Source organism: Ictidomys tridecemlineatus, unplaced genomic scaffold, assembly GCF_052094955.1.
Source record: "Ictidomys tridecemlineatus isolate mIctTri1 unplaced genomic scaffold, mIctTri1.hap1 Scaffold_81, whole genome shotgun sequence".
Taxonomy (NCBI): Eukaryota; Metazoa; Chordata; class Mammalia; order Rodentia; family Sciuridae; genus Ictidomys; species Ictidomys tridecemlineatus.
Window position 1 is genome coordinate 669,979 of NW_027526045.1, and position 12,577 is coordinate 682,555.

At 40.9% G+C, this 12,577-nt stretch overlaps 1 protein-coding gene across 1 annotated transcript in view; it reads left to right on the forward strand.

Annotated features, from left to right (window-relative positions):
• Window positions 1-806: 806 nt before the first annotated feature.
• LOC144374660 (transport and Golgi organization protein 1 homolog) overlaps window positions 807-12,577 on the forward strand; it is a 95,914-nt gene continuing 84,143 nt past the window's right edge. Inside the window, exons 1-7 of the mRNA XM_078037408.1 lie at window positions 807-996; window positions 1,578-1,670; window positions 2,963-3,059; window positions 4,989-5,062; window positions 6,345-6,455; window positions 10,119-10,233; window positions 11,020-11,173. Of these exons, the coding sequence (XP_077893534.1) occupies window positions 822-996; window positions 1,578-1,670; window positions 2,963-3,059; window positions 4,989-5,062; window positions 6,345-6,455; window positions 10,119-10,233; window positions 11,020-11,173 (819 nt within the window). The 5' untranslated portion in view covers window positions 807-821. The remainder of the gene's footprint in view (window positions 997-1,577; window positions 1,671-2,962; window positions 3,060-4,988; window positions 5,063-6,344; window positions 6,456-10,118; window positions 10,234-11,019; window positions 11,174-12,577) is intronic.

Sequence of the window (12,577 nt, forward strand, 5' to 3'; positions counted from 1 at the left end):
TTACAGACACCAAACGCTGGCAAGGCTGTGGTGGAAGTGGAACTCTGAGACACCCGGGTGGGAATGGAGATGGTATGGCCATCGTAAAAACCAGGATGGCGTGTCCTCAGAAAACTAAATAGAACTGCTGTACAATTCAGCAATCCCATACTGGGCATATAGTCGAAGAAGGGGATCGACATGTCAAGAGATGTCTGTGCTCCTGTGTTCATTGCAGCACTCTTAACAGTACCCAGAGTGTGGAGCTCACCTAGACGTCCATTAGCAGATAAAAAGGAAATGTGGTGTAGATACAGGATGGGATGCTCTTCAGCCATAAGAAGGCATGAGTTTCAGTCTTTTCCCAGACTTGGGATAGGTTGTAAGGTACTGTCCTGTGAGGCGGGGTGGCAGCAGCGAGGCACCACTCCCCAATGACTCAGAGACCCTGATACCACACAGTGCTCTGTGTTGTCAGTTGTTTAGTCACAGGCATTCAGCACATTACATGAAGTATTCACAGTTTTTCATAGAAGAGGCTTGGGTTAGATTATTTTGCTGAGTGGACTAATGTAAGTGCTGAGCACATTTGAGGTAGGGTGGGCTGAGCTGTGGTGTTTGGTATGTTAGGTCCGTTCAAGGCACTTTTTACATCTAAGATATTTTCAGTTTGTGATGGGTTTATAGGAATGTAATCCCTTTGTAAGTCCAGGAGCATCTGTAACTGAAAACTTACTGTACAGACTTAGAACACAGAATTAGCATGAAAATGAGGAAAGTGAGTTGCTCCATGTTCTCTAGTAGTTCGGCGCCTCTGCTGTATTTTTGTACCACACTCTTTTATGTTGTTTCCTTCCACAGCAAGTGAACTTCACAACCTCTTGGAGCCGTTTCTGCTGAGGAGAGTGAAAGCAGTGGTAGCTAAAGAACTTCCCAAAAAGACAGAAGTAGTGATATACCATGGCATGTCAGCATTGCAGAAAAAATACTACAAGGCTATTTTGATGAAAGACCTAGGTATTCAGAGGACACTTGGTCCATTAAGAAACTAAATGGGGATGTGATTTTTGTGCAGGGAAATATTTATGATTACACTCACTTTGTGTAGCAAGAATATAAGGTAGAATTTTGTATTCTGAATGATATGCCAATCACCTGATGTGGAACAATAGCAGTGTTAAGTGTAGCTCAGACTTGGTTGTTGCATGATGGAATTTCTCTTTTTCCTCTTGCATGGTTTTTCTTATGCCTGCAATATAGCAAACACTTTTAAGTGTCTACTCATGATTTTTATCCTCTATTTGCTTTTTTTTCTCCCATCTTAAAACCACAATAGCAGTTAAAGAAGAAATTTTAGAAGTTTACAATTGTTTTAACAAAGCACTGCTAAGTTCACCTTGTAGACTTCCTTCTCAAAACAAAGTGAGGAGTAAGAAAATCCCATATGGATATGATTTTAATTCTCAGTGCAATTGATTGCCATTTGGGAGGGTAGTATAAACTTGAGGGAAATACTATGAAATGAGAAAGGTTATGTTTGTGTTTTGTTTGTGTTTTGATTTGTTAGTCCCTTTTCCTCTCTATCTTCAAAATTTCAGATGCATTTGAAAATGAGATGGCAAGGAAAGTTAAACTTCAGAATATCTTATCCCAGCTTCGAAAGTGCGTGGATCACCCGTATTTGTTTGATGGTGAGCCAGTGTCCTGTTTCCCCCCATTATTTTTCATTAGTAGTTCTGTAACCAAAATCATAGCCAGAGTCTTCAACAGAACTGCTGCATTTATGTGTCTACTCTGCTTCTTCTCATTTTCTGTATATTAATGATATCTCGTGTTATTCATACTGAAGATTTCTTCACATGTCCCGTAATATTCCTTAAGCTGCTTTCCTTTTTCTCTCTTAATGCAGGATCCATTGCATTTGCCTGGACTCTACTTTTCTGCAATCTAGAAATGTTTCTAAGATTTTTTGGAGGGCAGGGAGCTTTTCTTTCTTTCATGATAGTGACAGTTGTGGAGAGGAAAACTGGCAGCTTTACAGAATGGGTCATAATGGCGATTCATCTGACCCTTCTTTAGGATTGGATTTCCTTTCGTCTTGAGCCCTCTTGGTCACTACGCCCAGTTCTCTGTGTTCTCTGTGATGCCCAGGCATTGTCAGTTCACGTTTCGTTAACCTCTCAGATCCCTTGACACAGCAGATGGCTTCCTCCTTGGGATGCTCTTCACTCAGCTTCTGGGGTAGCAGTTTTTCCTGCCTTTCTTCCTGTCTGCATGCTCCTGCTCTGTGTCCTTTGCTCTCTCCTTTCATCCTAGTTACTTCTGTACATGTCCCTCTAAGCACTGCTCTTGTTGCCACAAATTTATGTGTAGTGTTTCATTTTCATTCCCATTGGGGTTTTTGGATGCACTCTGATGGCTGGCCCTGGAATTCCTTAGTGTAGAAAGATTGTAAAAGGTCTGCTGTACTTGTTTTAAGGAGTCTGCCAAGTACCATTAGGAGCTGTTTAAAAGTTTAACAGAACTTTAATCAAGTGCACATTAGAACTATTTTTTTTAAGGGAGAAAGGCCATTAGGAACATAGATTTTGAAGGACATCTTCCAGAATATTCTGACTGCCGCCTGTACCTTGAGAATCACTTTTATACACACCTAAGCCTATTTCTTGATTTCTTATCTAGAGTGAGAGCCTTAGAATTTCCTTTGTGGATCTTCTTGATCTCTGGCATCTTCCTTTCCCTCAGTTTCCTAAAGAGTGAGTTTGTTTCTTAGATAAATATTTATTAGACTTTTTGGATGTGCCAGGCTCTGCAGTTGATATTAAGCAAATAATTAGAAAATGCCTCGAATAGGTGAGACTGAAGGGCCTACTGCATTAGAAAGAGCTTGGGCTCTCTCTGTTGCCTACCTATTGGGTTTTCTACTTAAGAATTTTGCCCTGACTCAGGCCACACAATTAGGATTGGGCTCTCTGCTTTCCAGGTGTGGAGCCAGAGCCTTTTGAAGTTGGAGACCACCTGATTGAGGCTAGTGGGAAACTTCACCTGCTGGATAAGCTGCTGGCATTCCTGAATTCCAGGTAGGAATAGGTTGACATGTACTGCTCTTGGGGAGTGACTGGTTCAAACCTGAGTAATGAAGAACTTACTGATTCTTGAGACTGATTCAAGTTCCCTTTTTTAGAAGCCTGGAATTCAGGGCCTACTTTCTCTGCAACTGTACACCCACCCCATTCTATCTCATCCAACCCCACTCCTCCACCTTGATCCTTTCTTTCCTGAATTCCTGCAGCATTTAGGATCCCAGTCCAGGACTTGGCAAGCCCTACCTTACTCTGCTACCTTGTTGATCAATGTGTGTTCACCTCATCTGTCCAGCTATGTTGGTTGCATCCACAAGGATGAGTCAACATTGAGCATTTCTTTTAAAATTGCCTGCTGGTTCCTTGAATTGAACTGACACATAATAAAGGTTGAGTAAACATTGATTCTTGTTAATCTTTGGGATTTGATTTAAACTCAAGGCGTAGTTGGGGAATACTCTTTCCCTGAAATGCAAGTTGGGTATCAGAAGATGACATTTGGTTAGTGTTCAGCAGCCTGGTATCCAGCATGTACATCTTCATCACCACAGGAAAGGGGGAGTCTAGGAAAAGACAAGAGACTCAAGAATTTCAGAATTGTGCCTTTAGGATGATTGCCCCAGGTGTGGCCTGAACTAACTTAAAACTTCAGATTTGTCAAAATTGCCCAGTCTTTTGCAAATTAAATAATTGCATGTCCTGGGGCTGGAGTTGTGGCTCAGTGGTCGAGTGCTTGCCTAGATAGCACATGTGAGGCCCTGGGTCCAATCCTCAGCACCACACAAAGATAAATAAATAGCTCAGTGACTAAGCACTCGCCTCACATGGTGAGGCAGGAGATTCGATCTTCAGCACCATGTACAAAAATATAAATAAATAAAACAAAGTTATTGTGTCCATCTACAACTAAAGAAATTAAAAGAATAAAATAGATAAAGGTATTGTGTTCAACTATGACTAAAACGTAAATATGAAAAATTGTTAATAATCATAATTACATGTCTTACTGTATTTTATGGCCTTTGACGTATCTACCATAAGTGTGTGTGTTAGAGATGGAGAAGAACCTATAGATACCTTCCATCCAAGTTTTTCATGACCTCGAAAGGTCACGCCCAATGTCATTATAGGTAGTAAGTGGCAGAGAGAGATAAGAATCCAGGTACTCACCTTCAAACTCAGTGCTTTTTCCAACAATATGGGGCTAGAGTCTGGCCGATGTTCTCCCTAACTCTTGGTCTTACTCTCCTGGCAACATTAAGGTAAGTTCGTTTTCTTAGAAAAAAAATTTTTTTGACAGCATTGTTCTTGTTTGTTCAGGCAAATTTAAAACAATGTCTGATGATAAGGGCTGTCACCCTGATTTTGTTTCTTCTACATTATTTTGAATTATCCTTTCCTTTATTCACACTCTATATGTAAGTTTCTTGTGTACCATGGGGGATTGCTTCTCTAACATGATGCTTTTCAACTTTTCTAGATGGTAATGACTTGTACCGCCAAGTGGGAATAGCAGTAGATAGCCTTCCATAGCTCTTCAGGATCTTGGGGAGTGGGTGCACACACATTTGTACCTTGCCTTTACTCTTCACATGTATATTTATTTTACTATTGAAATGAAACTTCTGTCTTCATTGAGTGAAGTGATATTCCGGAAAGAGGATCCTTGGTTACGACAGGGCTTCCACACTCCCTGGTGAATTGACAGGTGCCCTGGGACTGCTCTGAGGGATGCAGCTACATGTGGAGGCACTTTGTCTTCTTGTATAAAGTATTCAGAGTTTCTGAGAAAGTACAGGACATTGATATTTCTACTTTAGCATTTCCCTTATGTGTAAAGTTATCCCCTTTTGTCATGTTGCCTGAGGGTCACTCCCCGTAAACACTACTAGAGTTGGCAGTTTCTCCTTTTCTTCTTCTTGCCAGGGGCCATTGCGTCTTACTCTTCTCTCAGATGACCCAGATGTTGGATATTCTCCAGGACTATATGGACTGCAAAGGTGACTCCCCTTGGCCACTACATCATCTGAGAGTCTTAAGGGGTGTGGGAAGGTTACCGAGGAAAAAGTTAAAGACAAAGAAGGTGAAAAGGCTGAGGAGAGGGGACAGTGGTGTGTGAAGCAAGATCAACAGCAGGGTAGAGACGCATGGGCAGAAGTAACACCCACATTCTCACCAGGTGATGTAGGTGATGGGTATGGAGCAGACATTGTGAAAATGTTGAGTGGCTTCAAAAATGTGTGAGTCGAGTTTCAGCGACAAACACTTGCAGCGTCTCTCGACAGCTCAGCAGTTGTGTACTTATGCAGGATTAGTAAGAAAGGGAAGATAGATAGTATGGAGATCCCACAAATCAAGCAGAGGGAGGGTGAGAGCAGTTATTTCTGTGACAATAGGGGATGTAGGCAGTTACTTGAGAACTCTGCTTAATATATAATAAAATTGATGTGGGATAATGGGACAAAGCTTGAACAGGGGTTGATTTTTGAGCCTGTGGGAGAGTATCAGCCGCAGAAATAACTGTTTTAAAGTTTAGTTGGGAGTGGTCTCTCAGATCTACTTGATGCCCCCCAAGTACTGCAGTAACTGGACACTTCAGCTACTGGCACATTGAGGAATCTCGAGTACCAAAACATGAATTGAGATTATAATTCCCCTTCCTGACCTGATGCGTGGTGACAAGTGGAGAGCCCTAGAGCTTCACTAAAAAGCAGGTGCTGGGTCATCAGGCAGGCTCCCAAGCGCTTGTCTTACTGCTTGCCTAAGTCAGGATTGTGTCTCAGTAGTCACCAACTGCCAGTGTGTGGATATTTAGGGTGGCCTGGGAAGAGTCAAAACCAAATATTACCTATGCAAATGCCAAAGACTTTGGCTGCCTGTGGTTTTAAAACCCAGGATAGTGTGTTATGGTGATTTTTTTGGTGAAGTGATGAATTTTTTTTTTTATTGGTTGTTCACAACATTACAAAGCTCTTGACTGAAGTGATGAATTGTTCCCCTAAATTTAGATCTTTCAGACTGGGGTTGTGGCTCAGTGGTAGAGCCCTTACCTGGCATGTGAGAGACACTGGTTTGAATCCTCAGTACCACATAAAATAAGAAACAAGATCAAGTTATAAAACAATTGAGATTTTTCCTTTGGGCTTTATTGAAAGTAGGGCAGGCTTGGGTGTGGAAAGGACAAATAGGCATTGGCTTAGGAATGACTCGATTATTTTATTTCCTAAGAGTCCTTGCAAAGAGTAAGGACCTGTGTGTGGTTGTTGTCTTCTCTACGTAAAGGCTACAGCTATGAGCGTGTGGACAGTTCTGTGAGAGGCGAAGAGAGACACGTGGCCATCAAAAGCTTTGGACAGCAGCCCATCTTTGTTTTTCTCCTGAGCACCAGGGCAGGTAAGCCTATGGGTGTTGAGGAAGCAGACAGTCATCCCACCACTGGTACATTTTCCCCTAATTCTCTGAAAGGAGAGGTTCTTACCAAGGAGTATTGAAAAAGGAGAGAATCGAAGCACTTACGTAGCCTAGTACTGGACTTCTCGTGTGGAGCTCTTTTCTGTTCAACCTGTGAAGCTGTGATCGTGAGAAGGGAGGCTGAAACCTGGGCCTGTTGGAAAGTAATTCTAATCCACTTAGACCACTGACCAGGAACGTCCTGTTTTGTTTTGTTTTTAATTTGGGGGAAAGTTTTATTCACATTCATTCATTCTCCTTTCTAGCCATGAATTTGGAAAATAAGATAATCTCTTTTCTAGTTTCCCTTCCTCCAGGAGTACCTCTGAAAGAGTGTTATAAAGTTTAATAAAGATTTGTTTAAAATGTGACTAGAGTGAAACTGACAGCTATTTATAATTATTATGGTATTGTCCATATGACTTAATCATAAATAAATGACACTTGTGGTTTTGCCAGTTGCTTTCACATAGTATTAAATAATTTGAAATCGGTTTGGGGAAATGGAATTTTTCTTACATTCTGAATCAAAAAACCCTAAATTAATTTTGAATTCATAGTCTGAGTTTCATGATCTTATTTTTTTGATGGTAATCCTGATGGAATAGATATAGGAACACAAACAGGAATTGTGTCCTTGATGATAAAGAGATTAATGTCTTTATGGAATGAAAGGTCATCCTTATGTAGAAAGCACTTAGTAAGTGCTTTGTACTATATGGGTCTATAAAAGAAGTGTTAGATATGACCCTTGAGTATCAGGAGATCATTTCTCTAGTGTGTGTCTTAAAGCCAATAATAAGATACAATCAGATTCCTTTGGTCCAGTCTCTTCCCAGGTCATATACCACACCCTGTCATTCAGTCCCATTGTCTCATGATTAGTCTTTGGGGAAGCTCAAAGGATGTGGTCAAAGGCATGGTCAGTGTTGGGAGAGGAATTCCATTTATGTGTTTAAGATTTTTTTTTTTTAGAAGAAGAGAGAGAATTTTTTTAATATTTATTTTTTAGTTATTGGCAGATACAACATCGTTGTTTGTATGTGGTGCTGAGGATCGAACCCAGGCCACACGCATGCCAGGCGAGCACGCTACTGCTTGAGCCACATCCCCAGCCCCGCGTTTTAAGATTTTATTTTTCATATTTAGAGAGCAAATAATGTTTGAAACATCTAAAATTAGTTAATCTCCTTGGAGGCCTCAGAGTAGATTATCTAGAAGCTGAAGCAGTCCTGGACATTAGCCTTTTTCACGCACTAACTGTCATACGTGCCATCGTGTTGTAGCTATACCTGTGCCGCGTTTTCATTTAATGTTTCCTTCCAGCTTTCCACGAGGTTGTTACCACATATTGCCGGCAGATGGCAGCGATAGCTTAGGAATATGTCCCAAACAACTAAATGCAGCTTAAAATATCTTTGGTGAGGAAGGGCTGCACTAGCCACTATTAACTCAAGAGAAAGATAATTTTTTTTAACTTTTTTAGTGATGACAAAGCAACTTTATTATTATTATTTTTTTAGAGAGAGAGAGTGAGAATTATTTATTTTTTTTAGTTTTCGGCGAGCACAACATCTTTGTTTGTATGTGGTGCTGAGTATCGAACCCGAGCCACACGCATGCCAGGCGAGCATGCTACCGCTTGAGCCACATCCCCAGCCCAAGAAAGATAATTCTTATGGAACACAAACACATTTTCAAATGATATGACTGCCTTGATAATTAGCATACAGTGGACAAAAAGGTTCTGGAGCCTGGCACATTAGTGCATGCCTACAGTTCCAGCTACTCAGGAGGCTGAGGCAGGAGGATGGCTTGAGCCCAGGAGTTCAAGGCCGGCCTGGGCAACACTGTGAGACCCTGTCTCTGTCCCAGGAGTAATGACCTCAGATTCTGGAATATGGGATGGAATCCTGACTGTTTTATCTTCTAGTGGTGCGACTTCAAATAAATCCCTTAATGTAGCTGTTTCCATTTCAGCATCTGCAAAATGAGAATAGTGCTAGCAAGGACACAGGGTTGTTGTGAGGGTTAAAAGAGTCAACACATGTAAAGTGCCATGAGCAGTGCTTGGCAGTAGTAAAATAGAAGTGTAGCTCTTATTATTGGGTATAACTTAGCCTTTCTCCGTATTCAGTCATTAGTATTTCTTTATTCCAACTTTGGTTTTATAGGAAGACTTCAATGAGAACGTTCCTGCCTGGCTTGTCTTACATCCAGCCAGGAGTTAATAGTCCTGTAGAAAGGAACCCTTCATTCAGTTCTTGGAACAAGCCCTTTTAGGCCTGTTTTAGCAATGAGCTCCAACGACCCTGGCTAGAGTGTGTTCTGTACAGTTTCCACATTTATCAAAGAGAAGCCTGTGGTTTGCTTCTTAGTACTCTAAATTTCTGAACCCAAAGTGCTCTTTTGGCCTTTTCCTGCACCATTGGAGAAAGACCAGAGAGTTGTTGCATTGAGTGTTCTTGTCTTGAACTGATTTTACGACATCTTCTTTGATCAATGTGGAAACCAGTACAGGAAGACACTCTCAGGTTTTCTCCACTCAGAGGCAGGTATCATCTGCTCTAATCATAGCTAGTGTCAGGTCTTCCTACCTTGTTGAAGCTGCAAGTGTGGTCATGTGTGTTTCTTACTGCCCACTGCAGACCTCTCGTTGTTTTAAGATACATTTTTAGTTGTAGATGGGCACTGTTTTAGTCAGCTTTTTCACCTCTGTGACCAGAACCAACTGTGGAGGAGGAATGTTTATTGGAGGGCTCATGGTTTCAGAGGTCTTAGTCCATAGAAGGCCGACTCCATTCCTTGGAGCTCCAGGGGAGGCAGCATCATGGCTGGAGAGTGTGACTGAGGGTAGCAGCTCACATCATGATCAGAAAGCAGAGAGAGAGAGACTCCACTGTCCAGATACAAAATATATACCCCTTATCCATGTGCCTGCTGAACCCCTTTTTCCAGCCACACCCACCTGCCCCAGTTACCACTCAGTTAATCCCATTAGCAATTCATTCACTGATTAGGTTAAAGCTATATCCCAGTCATTTCTCCTCCAAACCTTCTTGCATTGTCTCACATGTGAGCTTTTGGAGGACACCACATCTAAACCATAACAGATGATACCTTTATTTTATTTATTTTTATGTGGTGATGAGGAAGGAACCCAGTGCCTCACGTGTTCTATCACTTGTGTTTTATCACTGAGCTACAACTGCAGCCCCCAGACCTCTTATTTTTGTAGCTGTTTTCTGAAAGAACTTGTGTCCTTATTCACAGACTGTTTGAAGCAAAATCCAATCAAGGTTTTCAAACAAATATTAAATGTCTTCGTGCAATTAACTTAAGCATCTTTTTCTTCTGCTTACTTCTCATTCTGTTATATTTGATAATTAAATTTTCCCAGTTCACGCAATGAAAGGTGAGGTAGCACTTTTGACCACTGTAGGGTGGTCAAAACCTGAAGTTTGGGGCAGAAATTTCAGTTTGAAGGATGAAACCAGTCAGTTGGACTGATTTCAGATTTTCAGTAGGACCCAGTCCTGCCTTGTGTGTTTTCTAGTTCCTTATTTGTGTGTTGCTGATCATGCTCCTTTTTTGTATGGTTTTTAGGTGGAGTTGGCATGAACTTAAAAGCAGCAGATACTGTTATTTTTTCTGACAGTGATTTTAATCCTCAAAATGACTTGTGGGCAGCTGCCAGAGCTCACCGAATTGGCCAGAACAAGTGAGTGAGTTAGTCATTGGCACCTTTCTGCTCTGTTGGCTTGCAGCTGTGGATTGGGGAGGAAGGTGGACCATGTAGTCCTGACAACAGTGCCACGTTGGAGTTAGAGTCCACTGGGTTTGAACCCTGTTGTGCTGCTGGCTTGTAGAATCATGTTGGTGGATCAGTGGTCCCATGATCAGTTCAGACTCACTTTGTTGAAAAGAACAGTTAAATTCCAAAATGATTAGAAGAAACTTAGAATTTATTTAGTTCATGTTTCTCACGTTAGATCCTAATTCAGTTTAAAAATGAAGTTAAAGCCAGTGGGTGCACATGCCTGTAATCATTATCAGCATGGGAGACTCAAGCAGGAAGATCAAGTTTAAAGCCAACCTTGCAACTTACCTAAACCCTGTCTCAAAACTTTTTTTTAAGGCTAGGATTATAACTTCAGGGTAAAGCTCTCCTAGGTTGGGTTCCCAGTATCACAAAGAGGAAACAAAGTTGTGTTCAGCTACCCTTTGACTTGAGGTAACATGCCTGCCAGGGGTTATCCTGGCTACAGATGAAGGCCCAATAATGGTCACTTCATCTTCCTTCCTCTTCCTCTTTTGGGGAAAAGTTCAGAAAGAAGTTGAGGCCAGATTTCTCTAACAAATGCTCAGGTCCCAATGAGCAGTGTCCTTTTCATTGTTCCCTGAATGTGTCATTTGGTTTTGCTTCCTTTTGGGTGTATTTTCCTGGCATGCTTTTTTCCCCAGCTTTGCAGACTTCTAACACTGCTCTCATTTGACTCCTGTACAGGGCTGTGAAAGTGATCCAGCTGATTGGCCGAGACACTGTGGAAGAAATAGTTTATAGGAAAGCAGCCTCCAAACTGCAGCTCACCAACACAATCATAAAAAGAGACCATTTTACTCTGGGAGCCCAGAAACCTTTGGCTGATCCTGACCTCCAGGTAAAATGTGTTCTTTTTGGTGTCTCATGATTTATAACCAGTACTATCTTTGGATGAGAATGCAAATAAAAGATGAGAATAAAATAAAAGCATTAACCACCCATTGTTGCAAATTACACATTTTTTTCATTGGCCTAATTCTTACCCTCTCAGTACCTAACTACATGCAAGGTGCCATACAAGCTAAAAATGAAGGTGGCATTTAAAGGCAGAGAAAATAGAATAAAGAGAATGAGCTTTGAACCATCTAACTTGGATTGAAATTCACATCTTATCCCTTATTGGATGTATGACTTTGAGCATGTATCTGAACATCAAGAATCTAATCTCTTTATGGCTTCTAAAGATGAGTGTGCCACGAGTTACCTCAGAGAGAATTTGTTTAAGTTCTTTTTTTTTTCTTCCTTTTTTTTTAAATCAGTGATGATTAGTTCCATAGCTCCTCTTTAATCCCAGATGCTTTGAGTAGTGACTTACAGTACTCATTCCATACTCAGAGATGAGTGAACAAGATTAGGAATTCAAAATTATGCCATAGGATATAGGGATGAAAGCACTAGAGTTAATTTGTTGAAGAAGGAAAAATTAGATGGGAGTCAAATGCTGTCTTAGAATAGCCTAGAGAACTCTCTTTTGGTAGGAGGTTTAGAGTTATTCCTTAGCAGCAGCCTTTGAGATAAAATTGAACCTATATTATAATATACCCCAAGTCCTTCTGAGGGATTAGATGCAGAGAGATCAACCCCTAGTATCTAGTATGATTCAAGCATGAAGAGAGTAATAAATGTCTGAGAAAAGGTAGTAGCTGTGGGAAAGTCTGCTGTAGGAAACTGCAGAGAAATGACAGGAGTTGGCTATTGTTTTGAGGCAGGCAGTGAGAGAGAGCAAGTTCCAAGATGGCTTTAAGCCTTTAAGCCTGAAAGATGAGAGTAGAAAGTAGGAAGATAGGGATAGAAATTAGAAAGATGAAGATAATGTAGGCTTTAGTCAACAGAATTTGTAGTAAAAATCAATATACATTATTGTTAGAGGGAGACTCAGAAAAGAAAGGAATTAGAAAAATTTGCAAGAAAAACCAGGCTTTAAAAGGATCAGCTTATCAAACAAAAAATTCAAGAGGTATATGAAAGGGAAAAAATTACACAGTATTACAAGCAGAATCATCAAATTTACAACTAGCCCAAGCATGAGTTTAAAAATGGCAGTTTTCTCACATCTGTATCTTTACACATCAGCATTGCAGACAGGGAAGGCGCTGTTTTTGTTAGGGAGTCACTCACCTGCAGGAAAGGGTCACAGATTTGGGGGTACTAGAACCCGAAAGAAGAACCCTAGGTTTTGTTTGTTTGCTTGACTTTAGTTTATCTTAGAGAGTAACTGGAGTCTTTGGCCTTTTGTGTTTTG